Source organism: Gouania willdenowi, chromosome 1, assembly GCF_900634775.1.
Source record: "Gouania willdenowi chromosome 1, fGouWil2.1, whole genome shotgun sequence".
Lineage (NCBI taxonomy): Eukaryota > Metazoa > Chordata > Actinopteri > Blenniiformes > Gobiesocidae > Gouania > Gouania willdenowi.
Genome location: NC_041044.1, coordinates 4,932,579 through 4,952,912, shown reverse-complemented (window position 1 = coordinate 4,952,912; position 20,334 = coordinate 4,932,579). Strand labels below are relative to the sequence as shown.

Below are 20,334 nucleotides of genomic sequence, written 5' to 3'. Positions count from 1 at the left end.
CAGGAATAGTCCATTTAAGACGATAGTTCATTGTTTGCATTGGGTCACAAACACGTCAAATCATCCCATAAAAGCGTTACGAGGTGGTATAACGGCTACTAAAAGTGAAACTGATTGTGAGCACTCTTTGGTTTATCTATGTACTAGATAATTTATATACTGAACGTTAAGATATTAACTGTGATATCAATCTGCTATGTTTGTTTTAGCTGTGAGGTAGTTTTAGAAGGAGGAGCTAACATTCTTATAGGGTAGGAGGAGCCAGGGTTGTCAGGAAGAGGAGTTTCCGCGTTCAGAACTTTTTCAACTTTGACCCTCTGAATGAAGCAAAAGGAATGTATGTTACTGTAGCAAAACCATTAGTGAAATTTTCATAATACCCCTTAGCCACATCCCATAGCCCCTTTAGGGGGGCTAGGTTAGACTGGACAGGTTAATACTACTAGTGATCAGGGGACTGATAGCAGAGAGATTTGATTTTAACAAGGCAGTGGAAAAATGGTCCAGGAGGGTCAAATGGAGGGTTTCATCTTGCATATGATACCTCAACTACTTTTTGCTAAATTTTGGAGATGATGCAAAGAACTGCTCGATGGTGAATGAGACATTATTTGAGCAATGCTGTGTGACCCTTTAGGTTGGACTATTTGTGTGAAGAAATAAAATGTGGGATGGACATGAAAACTATTTTTTAAAGAAGAGAAATAAAATCTAAACCGAAAGCAGAGCAGGTAATCACCTTCATCTCAATTTCTAAAACTCTCACAATCTTTAGAGAAAGAAACAAACTCATTACTGACCAACTTTATTTAAGAACAACTAAACAACAAAGATTCACTATATATATATATATATATATATATATATATATATATATATATATATATATATATAATAATGAAAAAAACATCACAAAACTTTATTTACAAATGCTTGACCCATGTTTTCTGATGTTACCTGTTAAATGTTCTCTGTGTGTGTGTGTGCGTGTGTGTGCGTGTGTGTGGGTGAGTGTGGGTGTGGGTGTGTGTGTGGGTGTGTGTGTGTGTGTGTGTGTGTGTGTGTGTGTGTGTGTGTGTGTGTGTGTGTGTGTGTGTGTCCTAGCCGAGGTTCTCCATCACCTCCCTGCGCTCCTGATAGAGAGCAAAGAACGCTCGAGCCAAACTGAGGAACGGTGCGTCGCAGTTTTCCATCTCTTTCTGTAGAACACACATTAAGATTAAAAAACACCATCCTTTTATTTTTCCAAAGAAAACATCCTTCAGAAATGAAGGGAATCAACTGTTCTACTTTCAAATGCATCTATGTTTGTAAGATATGATCACGGTGGATCACTGGATAGCTAAGGTTAGACCAGATACAGGGAACTGGGGGCCACATTGGGCCCTCAGTCAAGTTTTGTACAGCTACCAATAATAAGTGCAAAAAAAGGACCCCAAAAACTCACATTATGACAACAGAAATACATAAAATGAAGAAAAACATACAAAAGGACAACAAAAATACATATAGAATTACTACAAAACACACAAGGCGACTACAAAAACACACAAAATCAGAAAATCAGAAAATACACAACAACAATACACAAAATAACTCAAAAACGGAAAACAACAACAAACACATACAATGAGAGAAGAAATATACAAAACACATTTTTCAAAATAAGAGAAAATTATACTAAACAATATAAAAATGCATAAAAGAAGTCCAAAAACACACATTACGACAACAAAACTACACAAAAATGACCCTCAGATCAAACAATCACATTTTCGCCTCTGGATTAGATGCTACAGAAACTAAACTGAAATCCCACAGTAACACAATGTAAAGCCGTGTGTCTCAGGTAGGAACATGATCACAGGAAGAGATTAACACTCACAGCAGACGTCTCATGGTAATCCAACCCAAGGCTTTCGGCCCATTCCGTGGCTACAGACGCCTTCACCTGCCTTCGAGCAGACAGGTCAGACTTGTTGCCCACCAGGACACCTGGAAATACACACAAATACACAATATTACACACATCAGAGAAACAGGAGCGGAAACGCAGCATTGTTGTCTTGCCTTTGAATATATTTTGTTATCAGACAACATGTAAAATAATATCTGTAGCAGACATGGGCAACTGGTGGCCTGGGGCCCTCGGTCTAGTTTTGTGCTGCCCCTAAAGTAAACGCACAAAATGAGTACAAAAGTGCACAAAATGACAGAAAAAAACAAAGGACAACAAAATGACACAAAAAAACTACAAAAACAGAAAATGATAACAAGAACGCACAAACTGACTCAAAATACACATAAAATCGCGAAAAAAAAGATTCACGAAAGGACAAAAAATATACACAAAAATACACAGAACGAGAAAACAAATACATACTGTATGAGGACAAACAAATTACACAAACAACAAAAATGTCTCTATAACACACAAAATGGCAGAAAAATCGGTCTGAACATGTTCCTATTGGTTCTCCTGTTTGATGTGAACTTTATTTCGGCATAAATATTTTTCGACCAATGAAATGATCACTTATTGCCATGCTTCTAAGAAGTCTAGTGATTATTTATTGATAAGCAATAAGGCAGTTTGGGACATTGGTCTTTTTAAAAGGAAACGTGTTACCTGGGATGTGGAGGCCGTGGCAGTGAGCTCGTACTCGCTCCATCCAACGGCTGCAGTTGGCGAACGACTCCTCATTGGTCAAATCAAACACCAAGCAAACTGATGAGGGTTCACCCCACTGTGAGATAGAATAATGGTTTTTTTCTGAAAATCACATAATAAATACAAGTTTTTCTACATGACCTACATGGCTAATTTTTGTTAGGATTGAAGTAGGACCCATAGTGGTTACAGATTATGTGAAATTTTGAAACTATATGATACTGAGTGACAATAAATCATGTTTTAAATACAGAAATCTATAGTACGGCCAAAAAAACCTAGAGATTTACATCAAATATAAAGCCAATTCTCATTAACGAAGGCTATAAAAGCAGAAATGATTAAACTACTGTATTGACATCAACTGCAGCAAGTTTGGTGATAATAATAAACATGAGGCCAATGATACACATGTTTTTGTACAAAAAAAATCAAGTCCACTTTGCCACAACTGTTCCAAAGTTTTCTACAAGTTTGTAAACAAGTTTGGAGCTGTAAATATGTCAGTCAAATCGATTCCAATCATCCATAATCTTATGTTTGACCACAAGGTGTTTGGCTTGAAATAAACAAATACCCATTTTTATCCAGGTTTCTGTGGTGACATGCGTAAATTTTGGTTCCAGCCGTTACGCATGGATGTTATTGAGATATATATATATATATATATATATTGACATAGTGTTTTAAAGCTCAGAGTCTGTAGAAATTGGTCATATCAAACACTATGGGAGTGGCTTTAGCCCTGGCCAATCAGAGCTGGATAAAGGAGGGACCGACCAATTTACACACGAGCGCTATGCAATCATTGGACGGAATTCTCAACTATGAAATGGCTAGTTATCTGTAATGGCGTTGTTTATCTGACGACACAAATTGGATTTATCAAAATGTGGAGTATTATGCACATTGGGGCAACTTTTGATAAGATACAACAATAAGACACAATTTGTCATCAATGCTGACTTTTTCCGCTGTGTATTTTCTGAGTTTGTCGCATTGTTTTGGTACGTAACATACCCGACATGTATATCAGTGGGTTCCCTTTGGCCTGTAGTTTCACATAGGCTCTTATTATAGAGCTCTGTGTTTATTTTGTGAAGCATAGGACTGAAAAAGTCAGAGTTTGTGGAGTTATCGACTTTTCCCTCTTTGAACATAATGGCCTTGTATGTGTGCTGCGGTCTTTTGTTCTGAATGTGGGTTGGCTACAGTTTTAGCTTCTCTAGTTTCTTAGCATTACAAAGTGGTATAGAATGTGTGATTTCATTCATTCTTTACAACATTAAGACCCGTGAGAAGCTGGCACTGCCCATGCCGGTGTATCCGTTGGGGTTGAAGAGGCAAGCAGGCAGAGGCATATTAAAGACATTTCATCATTAAATCATTTTTATATCTCACTCATATGAAGATGCTGAGCAGTGAATGCAGGTAAGAGTAAAAAACTGTAAGCTTATTCACCATTTTCTCACAGACTTCAATAAAAGTCTCCTTCCCTGCAGAGTCCATGATGTAGAGTTCCTGGAGGAGGAAGAGTAAAGCAGTCTGTCACACACGGACATTAAAGCTCGTCCTCACACTGAATACAGATGAGAACACGCTCACCTTCCATGGCATTTTAACATCTCAGCAATGGCAAACGTATTTACATTATTTTCATGAAGTTGTGTTTGTCATGCGTTCTGGAGTAACTTCAGCATCTTCTCTGATGTTTTAGAACAGGGGTGTCAAACTCATTTTAGTTTAGGGCCAAATACAGACCAGTTAGATCGCAAGTGGGCCGTGGGTTTCATCAAACATGTTCAACATTAATGTCCCCATTTCTGCACTTGCATTTATAAATTCGACAAAGTATGGAAGGCATCAACAATATCTTAGCAATGACAGATACTTATTTTTTTACTGAATTGGGGCAAATGTAGGTTAATCATTTGAGAAAATTGCGCTGGGCCGAATCAGATGCTCTGAAGGGCTGGATTTGGCCCCCGAGCCTCGAGTTTGACACGTGTTTTAGAAGGTGTGGATGTTCTCCTGCTCCAAAGCCTGCTTTTTCCTCCAGGCACACATGCAGGTGTTTTTCACCCAGCAATAGTGTTAGTGACCCATTATTAATACCCTCTATGTCAGTGGCTCTCAACTGGTCCCACCCTGGGACCCACATTTTGCCACGGACATTAAATCGAGACCGAATTTTTTTAGAATTCAACCAACAAAATGTTGTTTTTCAAAAACAGCTGTTGAAAACACATATATAATATTTTTTCCAAACATAAATCTACATATGTTCCTGTGTAACATGCATTTCACAGAATGCCTATCAAAAGAAAAGTTTCTTTCAAATTAAAATACAACATGAGAGACATTAAGCATTTATTTAATTTTGACCAGCTGTCTGCGACCCACCCAGTACAAGTCTACGACCCACTTTTGGGTCCCGACCCACCAGTTGAGAATCACTGCTCTATGTATTGACTGCATCTAAGGAATAAAGTAAGTAAAAGTGGTCCTGGTATTTCCATGCTATCTTTATTTAGTCCAGTAGTTGTAAATAAATATCACAAAGTGTTAAATTCCAAGGAAATTCATATGGTGATAAAAATATTTAGTCAGGGTGATCATTTTTACCCAATCAAAAAATGCCATTTTTTTGTTTCACTCTCCTGCAGCTGTTCATGTGTCACTATGTCTTCACCAGGGAAGCCTCAGATGCCCCAGTAAGGGGAGAACCAAAGACCAAGTCCATCCAGGGTAGTTTTTTGTTTTCCCCTTTTGTTAGGCATGGCATAGTTCAGTAGTTCCCAAACGTTTCACACTGCTGTACCCCTTCAGACATTTAACCTGAAGCCACGTACCCCTTACTCCTGCACATTTAAAATATCGTATGCAATGTAGCCCTACTGTGAAAATTCTCTCTGAAATCTACCAACCCTGTCTTTAATCGTTCTCTACGCAAAGTGTTTTTCTATTTTTTGTTTTCATGTTTGTCAAAGCTGAAAATCCACTTAAGTACGTGGTGGCAAATGACATCAAAGTCTTGGCAACACGTCTGGCAAGAACAAAACAACGTTGTTCTCGTCATATTTGCGCTTTTTTTACAAGATTGTGTCACTGTCACCACTAGAGGGTCAAGAGTCCTACAGAGGCCAACATGTCATTTGTGGCAAAGCTTGAAGTCTCCTGACTGCTTGTCTATTTCAATTCTAGTTTCCAATGTTATTAGGCTATTTTTAACTCTTAATCAGTCCCATTGGTGACTGAATGGGTGAATGAGCTTTGGGACTATTTCAGTGTAGGCCTAAAAGCACTAAATAAATCAAGTTAATTTATGTACCCCTATGACAATTTGAGTACACCTGGGGGTACCCGTGCCCCACTTTGGTAACCTAGGGCACAGTTGAAAATAAAAAACTCAACACTAAATTGTCATGTAATGTCATATTTTATATATTTTGATGATAATTACCTTTTGTTGGGTATATTATATTGGGTAGAAATCACCCGCCGTTAGTGATGGTGTTCTAGGGTTAAAGGAGCTGAAGTCCAGACTCACCACACTGTCATTGGTCCCGGGGATGTTGACGCACTTCAGCTGCAGCTCCACTCCTGTCGTCTGCAAAGCAAAGCCTGATTACAGAGCGATTGTGTGATGTAAAGTAGGTGACGCTCAGTGCCTCTAAGCAAACATGACCCCACTATTCGCTAACCATGTGTTTTTCACACTCTTTTACTTTATGAACCACAAAATCTTAAATAAATATGAAGGGTTAAAAAAAAAATCTTTATCTTTTATATAATTGTTTATGTTCATATTCGGTTGCTTATTAAAAGTCAAAATGACTAAAAATGTACACAAAAAATGACTACAAATATACAAAACAAGGACAAAAACTTCAATATGATTCTACAAACCTACAAAATGACAAAAGAAAAGCACAAAATGAATCCAAAACCACATAAAGCAACAATGAATTATAAACTTTCTTTTTAATAAAACAAGGTTTTAGAGCAAACTCTGTTCTTTCCCGTGTTAATGTTTCTAAATGATTTATAATGTGACTCTCACATCAGATAATCACATTTTGGAGTGATAAAAGTTACCCATATTACGTTCAGTGTTTAGATAAATTGGGGGAAGAAAATATTGATGTTCCTTTTGAAGTTTTGGACAAAAGCTGATTTTTTTTCATAAACGAGTTTTAACTGCAACATCTTTCCTATAATTGCATTTGAGAATTTTGAATTTGAGAAATACTGTATATTTGCTGTAAACTAAAGCCATGTTCCGACTTCTTTCTTACAAAATTGATTCAAGAAACTTTTACAACATTTCTGAGTTTCAAACATTTTAATTTGATCTTTAACGTGTGACTTTTCACACTTTGAAGGTCAGAACCAAACTGCTCCAATGATTCCTAATTAGATTTGTTGAAAGCCACCTTATGACACAGTAACCTTCAGATGGAGTCACGCGTTTGTCTTCCTCCACTAATGAATGGACTAAAATAAAATGTTCTCCAGCAGATCATTGCCCACCACCCACTGCATCCAACAACACAAGTATAACAGATCAGAGGAGCAGCCTAGAGGATCCACAGCTCAGGTTGGAAGAAAAATGGGTCGAAAGAATGAAGATGTGTTAATTTTATACTAATAGCAGAAACACAAAGGTAAACATTATTCAACATTTTTTTAATCAATAAGAAACTGATACAGATGGATGGACAGATAGACAGACAGACAGATGGATGTAAAGATGGATAGATATGTGTTTGATGGAAGTACAGTGTGGATGGATGGATAGATGGATGGATGTATAAAGGGACATATTGTACAAACCCCTTTATAGGGCACAGTTGAAAGGGCACATACATACATCATGTATGTATGTATGTATGTATGTATGTATGGCTAGATTGATTGATTTTTGGTCATGATATTGCTGATATATGTTTGTTAATCATTTCAAATGTTTTTGCTGCTGATTTTAATGTTCTTATTGATTTTTAAGCTGTTGAATGTTTTCTGTTGCTTTTTGATCATGTGAAGCACATAGAGTTGCCTTATGTATGAAATGTACTGTACAAATAATTTTACCTTGCCTAGAGAGCTATAGAGGCCGATAGGTAGCTATAGAGAGCTACAGTATATAGGCCTATAGAGGTCTATATAGGCCTATAGAGGCCTATAGAGGTCTATAGAGGTCTATATAGGCCTATAGAGGCCTATAGAGGTCTATAGAGGTCTATAGAGAGCTACAGTATGTAGGCCTATAGAGGTCTATATAGGCCTATAGAGGCCTATAGAGGTCTATATAGGCCTATAGAGGCCTATAGAGGTCTATAGAGAGCTACAGTATATAGGCCTATAGAGGCCTATAAAGGTCTATAGAGGCCTAGAGGGAGCTATAAAGACCTATAGAGGCCTATATAGTCCAACAGATAGCTATAGAGACCTATAGAGGCCTATAGGTAGCTATAGAGAGCTACAGTATATAGGTCTATAGAGGCCTATAGAGAGCTATAGTGGCCAACAGATAGCTATAGAGACCTATAGAGGTCTATAAAGGCCTATATAGGCCAACAGATAGCTATAAAGGCCTATAGAGATTTAAAAAGAGCTATAGAGAGCTATAGAAACCTATAGTTAGCTACAAAGTGAAGGAGCGGCAGAGATCCATAGTTTGAAGAAAAATAATTGTAATGAAAGAAGACATGTTAATCTGCCACCAATTTATAATGTTCTAAATAAATGGCATAAAGCTGTATTTAATCTGGACTAAAAGTGGACAATGAGGGTGAAGCAGTTAAAAGAGGCTGATATAAAAACAGCAGCTTCTGAGAAAGGCATACAGATGTAGCTCAGCAGGAAGATCAAATACAAGCTGTGTGAAGAGAGAGAAAAAAAAAACAGCAATGAAGATCTAAATGAAGGATAAGTGGGCCGGACACATGCAAGCTGCCTTCTCCCTCTAAGTATTCACCTGTGTCTCAAATCAGCAGCAACCTTCAAGAAGCAAAGTGAGGCTGAAAATCTGATTCAACATTGATCGGATCTCCTGGGCTCACACCTAACTAACCATGTCGGATTTCTGTGTAATAAACAAACACACATCGCACTAACATTTACTCCCTTTATACACACACCCACACACACACACAGAACGTGCTGCAGTCCCTCTTCAGTGCAGTAATGAGCTGCTGTGATGCACAGGAAGACTCTCGCTGGAATGTCAATGAGAGCCTGTTAGAAACAAATAAGCTCAGAATATTGCTAACAGGCCGTCTGACATTTTCAAAGGAGGACGTGAGTGGAATGGACAACAGCCTCAGCTACCCTTCAACATCTAACGTTAAAGAACAGGACGAAGGAAATGTAGGTAAAAGATCATTCTCCTTTTTTCAATGAGTTTGGAGCAAAGCATCATGGGATACATGAGAAAGGCACAACAATTGGGAAAGTATTTGTTGTTTTTCAAAGTTATTCTAATTGTAGAAACAATAATGTCAAATATTATTTTACAAATGTTTTTAATCAATAAGAAACTGATAGAACCAACACTGGTCAAGATGGATGTATGGATGGATGATGGATGGATGGATGATGGATGGATGGATGGATGATGGATGAATGGATGGACATTGGACGGATGTTGGATGGATCAATGGATTTATGGATGTAAGGATAGATAGATGTTGGATGATGGATGAATGTAAGGATGGATGTATAAATGGATCGATGGATAGACAGATGGATGTGAGGATGTATGAATGGATGTCTGATGGATGTATGTTGGATGCATGTATGTGTGTCCTGTAGTCCATGTGTTGTTCTAACTCAAACGTTCTGTTCAGAGGCTTCAGGAGGCCACGACCTTTAGAACAGGAAAATAAGGTAAACATCTGGTGGACAGGTGGCCCTCAGGGGCCACATTTGGACACCCCCGCCTGAGTGAGCATGGGGGGAATAAAGAAAGTGTGAACCTAAAAGTCTTGTGGTTCCTAATTAGTGTTGTATATGTTGCATAGCAACAGTTACGAGCACCTTTCCCACCAGTACACTCCTATTAGAATTAAGCTAATAAAAATAAAACAAAGCCTGATGCATGAGGATATATACAAACATTCATCTTCTACAGTTAGCTTAGCGCCCAATAGGAACTACTGCCTTTAGCTTCATAGATACACAAGCTGCAGTAATGTACGTATAGCAGGGGTTCTCAACCTTGGGATCGAGACTCCATTTGGGGTCAGGAGACACTCGGGGGGGTTGTCAGATTCCTTCAAGAAACTAAGAATATTTTTTGAAAAAATTTAGCTCAATTCCATTTTCTGAAACTAAACCAACCTTGCCATATTTTATCCCATTATTGTCACTTTTAACTTCTTTCCAATATACATATTTCATGCAAATTTTTGCCAATTTAACCACATTCCCGATTTGTCATGCCCGTTATTTGCCAGTTTAAACTAATTGTTCCTACTTTTTTGAATTACATTGCCCCAACCCACACTCATCTCTGCCACTTTTAAGCCAATATTTACACAGGCTCTGGTAGCACCAGGATAGGCCTAGCAAGCAGCTGGAGCTATGCCAATTGCAACAAGTACTCGAAAACCGGATGAATCAGACGGAAAACGAAACAGGAACAAACTAACGGACTATGGCTTGGAATTCTTAAAGTTGGAACTTTCCTTCAGAAAGCAGAACAGGTAGTGGAGGTGATGAAGGAACGTAATATTGATATACTTGGACTGAAAAGATGGTTCCAGTATGTTAATGAATACCTGATGGAAAAGGGAACAAGCCTCGCCGAAGCAGTAAGTCAGAGATTGTATGAAGACAGAGCCGAATGGTCCTGGCTGACAGGCAACCGCCTAACAGGAGTTTGGTAAGAAGGTATGAAGATTTACACTTTGAACGCTTTTTACCACTTTTTCTGTCCGTTTTTGCATTTTTTTAACCAATTCCTGTGGTTTTTAAAATCCCATTTCACCACCTTTACCACCATTTTGTTCACTTTTAACCCATTTTATTTCTGATTAAAACAAGGATTACGTCTCTAAGATGTCTATATAATATAGCCTAAATAATACTAAACTTCCTGGATAACAGTGGATATTATTCAGATAAATAAATAAATAAATGTGGTTATTATAGATTCATAGAACAATGAACCATCATTTTACTGACTTTCAAAAACGTTGAGTCTGATATAGAACAGGTCATTTTTTTCCCATGATAAAGAGTGTGAAGGTAATCTTAGATTTTTATATCCATTGTGCAGCTCTGATTAATTTCTTGTAAGCTTTACTTTATTATTGAAATCACTTCAGTCGTTTCATTAGATAATGTCATTTTCCTAAACTTGTTTTTCTTTTCTTTTTCTTCTTCTTTTTGTTTAGTTTGGTGTGGATAAAATACTTGGCAGGCGTTCCAAGGACTTGCAGAGGTCTTTTCCTTTCAATTTACTAGTGGAATCACTGAAGTGCACAACAGCATATTGTAGCAATTAATGCTGATGCAGACGAGGCTAATCTACATTATTTATGCTAATCCACACCAGGGAGGGAACCGTGTCATTAACTTAACTCTCTGATGTATGGGGTCATGTCAGATCACCAATTCCCTCAGTCAGGACTTTCAGGACTGGACGCAGTCGGGAGTGAACGCACATTTACTGTATTTTGATCCATACACCTACTTATCCTAACCACGCAGGTGGTTTAAGTGTGTGTGTGTGTGTGTGTGTGTGTGTGTGTGTGTGTGTGTGTGTGTGTGTGTGTGTGTGTGTGTGTGTGTGTGTGTGTGTGTGTGTGTGTGTGTGTGTGTGTGTGTGTGTGTGTGTGTGTGTTAAACACGTGCTTTGTCAGCAGTTTGCAGGTGTTCTGAGGTGACGGGAATGTCGATAATTAATACTGCAGCATTCTGGAAGGCCACCAGTACAGGTACTGAACCAGCAAACTCCCACACAAACACACACTATATACAACGTCTACACAACACAACGCACACGTCTACACACCCACTCTCAACGTCTCAACAATGACATGTTTTGTTTCACCACAAAAGAAAAATGTTGCAGTCGTGTTAGACTTTGAATGTTTTGGATGTGGTTTTTAAAGTAAAATAATAAAATTATATATAAAAAAACAATCAGAAAATGAAATTAACATTCAGCTAAAAGATATGACCCCAAGGTTGAGAACCCCTGGTATAGAGCACATGACTCAGTCAAGTCAGCTGTGTTAGGAGAGCAGTTTTGCACTAAAATCATGGATTTATATAAAGCTTTACTATAACCAGATTTTCTCTTTCATAAGGACTTCATTCTACTGGTGCTAATAAGCAACATGACAACCTGACTCTTAAAATCAAGAGATGCACACAGTTATTATTATTTTTTAAACTTTTTATTGTTTTAAAAGTAACATTTTGAATGTCAACAAATGACAAGAGGATATCTTTTTTCTGTATGTATTGTGTTTTAAAATAAAGTCAGTTTTAAAGTTGTAGATTTTCTTTAAAAGTACATTTTGTATTAATACTTTAAAGTAGCCGTTATATCAGAGTTTAACATACACAGCTCAGGGCGCAACATTAACTTTTAAAGGTCACTTGTCATGTAGGGGAAGTAGGGCAACAATCTACTGCCACATGGTCAGAAAACCAAGCTATACACCAGTGATAACTACAGTATATATAACACATGTATACGTGTCACTATTTGATCATTTTACCTTGGAGGCTCACCAAGAAGATTTGTTTGTTGTTCCTGCAACACAGTTGTTCTCAATCTTGGGGTCAGGATCCCATTTGGGCTTGCGAGACACTCAGAGGGGGTCACCATATGCCAGGGGTCTGCAACCTGCGGCTCTGGAGCCTCATGTGGCTCTTTGACTCTTTTGCAATGGCTCCCTATAGCTTTAAAATTATTACCTATTGAAATAAAGAGTTGTTATTTTCCTACAGAGGCTATTATTGATTAATGACAAATAAAATCATGATATAACAATTTATTAACCTAAAAATAAATCACGTTGTGCAATGACTCAGCACATTCCTACTTCACCTCCTACAACGTCTACAGACCATCAACTTTCCTTTCATCTGTGACTAACCTTACGTTTTATATCCCTGATAAGATAATTAAACCAACAAAAACACTATTCTGAAAGAAAATAGAGATTTTAATTGTGTGGGAACAGATTCATTTAACCACCAATGTACAGGTTAAATATGTATGTTTTATGTGTGGCAAGAAATGAGCAATTAGCATGTGTTGATCACATGATCATGTGTGATCAAACTTCAAGTTACTTTTTGTAGCCCTTTAAATACATGAACTAAAAATAATCTTCTTTATATAACATTGTGTTATGTAAATTGAGATGCAAGATACTGTTAAGTTGTTATTTCTTGATGTTAATTTATTTCATTTTATTTTAATCTGTTTTCAAGTTGCCATTTACATGATCAATATAAATCAAATCATGAAATCAAACATTATTCTATGTCATTTTAACTGTATAGAATTTAATTCACTGTATTGTCTTCATTGAGAAGGTTTTTTTTCTGGCTCCAGGAGGACTTTAATCCAGGCGAGATGAGGCAAAATAGCTCCTTTGAGAGTAAAGGTTGCAGATCCCTGCCATATGCCTTCAAGAAACCTTTACTCTCAAAGGAGCCATTTTACCTAATCTCGCCTGGTTTAAAGTCCTTCCACAACTGAAAAAAATACTTTTTCAATGAAGACAATACGGTGCACACAATTATCTACAGTTAATATAATATTGAATAATTTTATGAGTAATTGGATTTGAAGGGCTAAATAAAATAACTTGAATTTGGTAACACATGATCATGTCGGTCAACCCAAGTTAATTGCAAATTTTTTGCCACATATCAAGCATGCATATTAATAAATAAATAATTCTTTCCTCACACAAATAAAATCTCTATTTTCCTTCTTTTTTTGTTAGTTTAGTTATCTTACCAGGGATGTAAAACTTAAGGTTAGCCACAGGTGCAGGAAAGTTTCTGGTCTGTAGATGTTGCAGGAGTTGAAGTAGGAAGGTGGTTAATAAATTGTTTTATAATAATTTTATTTGAAGTTAACGTCATTAATCATCAATACCCTCTGTAAGAAATAATTCATTATTTTAATATTTTATGAGGCTCCAGAGCTGCAGGTTGCAGAGCCTTGCTATATACTATGGCACAAATAATAGTAAACTTCCTGGATAACACTCATAACAGTGGATATTATTATTATTTTGAGGGTCGCGGACTGAAAAGGGTGAGAACCACTGGTCTAGACAGTGCTACCAAATGTATTATAAGCTAAATTACATTATTGTACTGCAACAAAATCAGTATTCCTGTTATTAAAATGCTTTGAAAACTGAGAACTGCACAGACACTTGTTGTGAGACAGACAGCCTCAAATTTGGCACAAAAAGGAGTTTAAAAAATTATTTTATAATCATTTAATCACTGTTATGATATGGATGATGGATATATATTTTGAAGGAGAAACAGCTCCAAAAAAAAAAGAGAAAATGTAGAACATGAGAAACAAATACTTTGTTTTCAAAAATAAATGTTTTTCTGATGCAATGGTTTTTATATTTTACTGGTGGAAAAACTAATAAAATATAAATGATTATAAGACACAGAGCCAAGCTACAATGGCTTTATGTAAATGATTTTCAATATTCATGAGTGGTGAAATAACCCATAGTTGGGGTCTAAAATGAAAATGAACAAATCTATTAAAGAAAAATGGTTTTATATCCCAAAGAAGAGTAACTTTTATACTATAAATTAAAACAGAGATCAGATGTTTTTCTTACATTCCCACATGCAGTTATGGGCCAATGAAAATAGTACAAAAACTGTACTTTTTTTTTTTTTTTCAGATTTCCAGAGGGTGTGACCCAAGGACCAATGCATATATGTGACTAATCATTAGTGATGTGAACAGTCTATGTTCATAGCTCTAAGCTGATCAAATTACAGGGAGCTGAGACATATGCTAAGTAGTTTACTGAAGGCCCAAACATGTTCTAGACCCAAACAGACACTATTTTTTTTTTTTACAATTTTGAGGAGCTGGCATGTCCACCAGATAGGATGTATAGCAGATAGTTTTATATATTCTGAGAGAGTAGGTGGCTGTATTACTATACCACATTTACCTTTCCTATGTGCTGGAGTTCCTGAGATATTGAAAGTTGAAAATAGAAGAAAAATAATTCTCCATATCTCAAAAACCATTTCTCCATTGCAATTATGCAATGGTAAAAATTGCATAATTTCAAGGTCGCGTCAAATGTCAAAAATCAAAATTTTCCATGTGTCTACGAATATGTATTGTATAAGTTTTATGCTTACATTTATGAAAAGCTCATCCCACGTGAAGTATTTTATTATATTATTTTACGAGTAAAAAGATCGGGGGGGTCAAAGTTCATAACCTCACAAAAAAAAAAAACCCTATAACTTGGCCACTGGTACCATTGAACAACATTTCCTTTCAATGTGTGACCTTGACCTTTCATATTTAATTTCATATTTAAGGTCAAGAACTCCTTGGAAAAAGTGAGACCTCATTGCTCTCAGGATGACGAAGCTCAGCCAAAACAAACAAAAAAATACTTTTTTCCCTATAACTTGGCCATAAATTGAGATACAGTGCTCAGACTGGTACCATTGAACAACATTTCCATTCAATGTGTGACCTTGACTTACGCTTAAGGTCATATTTAAAGGTGCAGCCTGTAACTCTTGTAAAAGTAACTTTTTGTCATATTTGCTAAAGCTGTCACTATGTAAGGACAGATTTCCATCAAATTAGTAGTTTGTGTGAAAAAAAACAGACTCATTGAGAATTGCCCCCTGCTGCTCCTGCAGCCTTTGGCAGATTGCCAGAATGCACTGTGACCGAGCAAAAAGAACCAATCAGAACCAGGATTGTGTTTGATGGACTATCTGACAGCTGTTGCTCACAGGCCCCGCCCCTTTCCCGAGCTGGAGCACTGTCTTTTTTACAGTGTATGGTCTGTAATTACTGCTGCTTGATTTACATTATGTTTGACTCGTAATTATTGTTACACTAGAACTCTGTAGTGCATGTGTTGTTTGTGTGTGCGCAGCAGCCTCCGTTTGGACTGCTGTAAATGATACTGTGTTGTTGCTGCTGCCGAGGTGTGTGCACATTGAGAGAGAGAAGCGCTGCGGTAATATTCTTTTAACAATGCATGTTATATTACTGTGTTGTTGCTGTCGGGCTAACGTTAGCGTGTTAGCTCCTCTGAGGGAGGGACTTCGGAAAGTTTGGAGGCAGGGCAGCCGGGCGGGACGGGGAGAGAGGAATCCGAGAGTTGCGGACTGCATCTTTAAGGTTCACCTTGTGAAAACAGGTCTTGCCTAGTATTTAATATTATTCATAGAGTGCAGTCAAACAGTGTCCTTACTTACTATTTCATCATATTTCTGAGATATATATTTGTTTATCTTATTTTGGATCAAAATACTTGTTTTAGGAGTCGCTACTTTCGTTACTTCTCAAAACAGCATAAAAAGCACAGTTCGATGGATTTCTGAGTGCGTCCTAACCCAGAACTTCCCCTAAACAAGCTACACAACAGAACTCACTCACACGTGCTGTCCCTGAGAGTAGAGAAAGACTGAAATGGCACATATTGTGCAGCTGTTAATAAGTGTGTGTGTGTGTGTGTGTGTGTGTGTGTGTGTGTGTGTGTGTGTGTGTGTGTGTGTGTTATTTTTCTGGTCAGACTTTGAGTTAAAAATATCGAGATATGGGTTTGGGTCCATATTGCCCAGCCCTACTTCTTACCATGCTGTAGTTCTTCTGGAAAGGACAACCATCACCGCAAAATGTAGAGGCAAGTGCACTTTTTCCTACAGCTGCATCCCCTACACACACACACACGCACACGCACGCACGCACGCACGCACACACACACACACACACACACACACACACACACACACACACACACACACACACACACACACAGACAGAGAGAGAGAAAGAGAACTGATCATGAGTCACAAAAACCCTGTGTAAAAATAAAAAAGGGAAGAAAAGATAAACGAATGACCATAATAACATTATAACATTTAGCTAATTTAATACTGTGACAATTGATATCATACATAACTAGGTCCACACTTTGTTGGTAATTATAACTATTAATGTAACCCTTAGATCTGAGAAAAGACAGACTAGGATGTTTGTGTTAGCATCTTTAGCTTTATGGTTTCAACTCAAACTACACGTACAAAGTTCTTACCGACGAGCAAACACTTGGACCTTAACTTCACCATCTTAACCAAGACGTCCGTGACTCTTTAATCGAGCTCTGTTTCATTAAAACGGTTTAATGAGCTGTTTTCTGTGCTATAGTGGCTAAATGTATGGTAACTAATGCTCTTCTTTGTGCCCCGGTAACACGGACAAGACGCGTCTCCTAGCAACGCGTTGAAGTGGCGTTTCATTGGTCAAGCGGAGGTGTGCGTTTACAGCTCAACTACTCTATGATTGGCTGATAGTGGTGACGTTATGGAAAAGTTTTTTCCCTTTTTCTTGACTTCCAGGCCAAAACAAGGCCTGATTCCTTCACCCTGAGTTGCTCACATAGTTAATTTAATATGATGATCAAACTAAATTATTAATAAATGCCATTTCAACAGATCTCAAGATAATTTTGCTGTAAAACATACAATTTACACATAAACAAACTATTTATTATGACCACAAGATGGCGTTTTTTTCTTGCTCTTTGTACCAGCTTAGAAATACACTTTGCATTACTTATATTTAACTTTAAAACTTGGATACACATATTTGTGTGACATACTTAATGCCTGTATTACAGAATACACACCAAAGTAAAAATTACAACTAAATGATGGAACATTTATTTCCTGAATTTAAAATGAACAAAAATATGTTTGTTTTCCATACCGTTGGATTTAAGTCAGAACTTATTCATTTTAATTTAATTAATTCATCATTTTTTTTATTTTTAGAAATATTATTGTTTTAGAGAAATAAAGACATGTTTTGAAAACGACCAAATATCTGAGTTCATAACAATCATATTTTAAAAATAAATAAATGTTCATGTAAATCCGAAATACTACACAAATAACATGAATTATTTCGTTAAAAAAAATAAATTAAAAAGAATTATTATTATTATTATTATTATTATTATTATTATTATTATTATTATTATTATTGATTTTTGCAGTTTGCACAGTGTTCTAATGCATGTATAACATGGTGGCATTCATTTTTTAACAGGAAATTGTTTTTTAAACAACTTGTTAGTTATTCTAAAGTCCTGCAGTTTCTCACAAACAACAACAACAACAACAACAACAACAACAACAACAACAATGCTCTGGAGCCTCATGTGGCTCTTTGACTGTTTTGCAATGGCTCCCTATAGCTAATATTGAAATAAAGAGTTATTTTCTTACAGAAACTATTAATGATTAATGAAAAATAAAACCATGATATAACAATTTATTAACCTAAAACTAAATCACATTGTGCAATGACTCAGCACCTTCCTACTTCACCTCCTACAACATCTACAGACCATCAACTTTCCTGCACCTGTGGCTAACCTTAAGTTTTAAATCCCTGGTAAAATAACTAAACCAACATAAACACTATTCTGGAAGAAAATAGAGATTTTAATTGTGTGGAAACAGATTCATTTAACTGCCAATGTGCAGGTTAAATATGCATGTTTTATGTTTGGCAAGAAATGAGAAATTAGCAAGTGATCATGTGTTATCAAATTCAAGTTACTTTTGTTGCCTTTCAAATACATTAACTTATAAAAATCTTCTTTATATAACATTTCATTCATGTAAACTGAGATGCATAAGAATTTGAAGATGAAAGATACTGTTTTGTTATTTCTTGATGTTATTTTATTTGATTTTAATTCAAACTGCTTTTAAGTTGCCATTTACATGATCACTATAAATCAAATTAAATCAAACAATATTCTATATAATTTTAACTGCAAAGAATTTAGTACACTGTATTGTCCTCATTGAGAAGGTATTTTTCAGCACCGGAAGGACTTTAATCCAGGTGAGATGAGGCAAAATGGTTCCTTTGAGAGTAAAGATTGCAGACCGCTACTCTAGGAAAACAGGCACTTGGACAGGGTTCGCCAGGGATTGAACTCTCAACCTTCTGATCACATGACAACACACTCAACTGAGTCACTGCCTCCACTGTTTTCAGCTTTTTATGTCTTTATATTTGGGATTTTCTCCTTCTCCTTCTTTCCTTTTCTTTATTATTTTTCCTGCACCTCTGAGGAAGGAATTACTGTTGCCTACTAAGGTTCTCCCTCAAATCGATCAATATGTGGCCTTTGAGACCAGAGGTGCCAATGCACTGGACCATGGATACTGTTTAGAACGCACTGACTGGTCAGTGTTCAGAGAGGCTGCCACCAAGAACCAGGAAGTGGACTTTGAGGAGTACGCAGACACTGGCTGTGTTCTTAATGTCACACTCCGCACTCTACAGTACAAACTCAATGAGTATATATACTGTCTACTATATACTATAAGTATGATGACCGATGATGAGCATTCCCACTGAAGACACAAAACTACACAAATATCACAATATATCATCACACCTTTAGTAAACAGCCAATGTTTGTATTGATCTTTAATTAAAAACTGATCATTTAAAAAAAAAAAAAAAAAAATATATATATATATATATATATATATATATATATATATATATATATATATAGGCCGTGTTGTATATGTCACACTCCGTACTATACATTGATTAAAATGATGAGCATTCCCACTAAAGTATACTTCCAAGTTTCCCAAGATGCATTTGCAACCTACAATGACAAAAACCTTGTTCACACTGAGGCTAAATATCTCTGTTGATTCTCCACCTTTGAAAGTTATGAAAACATTTTATTTGAGAAAGTGACCAAGTAGAATATCAATATGTGCTCATTTGATCCATAAAACTCACGTAAACACATTTTATTCCAACATTTTAGAGATTTTCAGAGACCCTCCATTGTGCTACTGACTAAACTTCCGGTTAACTTCAAAACAAGAGCAACATCTAAAAAATTAATGGAAGACAACAAGAGATGCTTTTATTTTGAAAAGGGGATGTTTAATTTTTTAGCTTGAAGCTGCACCCAGGACTATTTTACATTCCGCTCGCAATGCATCATGGGGCGGTTGAGTATGACTACTGTGCCCACTGTGCATACTTCAAAAATGTCCCCAAATAGTTTACATCTAGGTATTTCTCACCTACTAAATCTTTTCATACTATCTAATTCTAATGTGAACGCACTACATACTCATTAGTTAGTATGACATTTACAACACAACCACCGTATTGGCCATACACCAGCATAGAGTTCTTGAACCAGCATATTTAAATAGAGTACGTTTAGATATTTGAGTGTAAATATATGGTGGTTTTGTGCTAACCTCTATGGTGTAGCTGGGCTGCGTAGGTCATCAGGGTATTACGCTAACTGAGTGGGGCGTGTTACCAGGGCTCCTCCCACCGGACCCTACTGCGCAAACTCAGGTTCCAAATGTCAAATTTA

The 20,334-nt window shown here is 36.7% G+C and overlaps 1 protein-coding gene across 2 annotated transcripts; it reads right to left on the bottom strand.

The window, feature by feature from the left end:
• Nucleotides 1–941: 941 nt before the first annotated feature.
• Nucleotides 942–17,181, bottom strand: ift27 (intraflagellar transport 27 homolog (Chlamydomonas)). Of its 2 annotated transcripts, none has more exons than XM_028460345.1 (7): nt 16,979–17,181; nt 16,530–16,609; nt 6,222–6,281; nt 4,133–4,192; nt 2,630–2,747; nt 1,886–1,995; nt 942–1,199 (listed from the first exon to the last, which is right to left on the bottom strand). In XM_028460345.1, exons 2-7 carry the CDS (start codon nt 16,530–16,532, stop codon nt 1,101–1,103), a joined length of 450 nt encoding a protein of 149 aa, XP_028316146.1. In that variant the 5' UTR covers nt 16,533–16,609; nt 16,979–17,181; the 3' UTR covers nt 942–1,100. The 2 variants fall into 2 exon arrangements, with proteins under 2 accessions (XP_028316146.1, XP_028316142.1); XM_028460341.1 differs by having other exon boundaries at nt 16,990–17,181.
• Between the last annotated feature and the right edge of the window lie 3,153 nt (nt 17,182–20,334).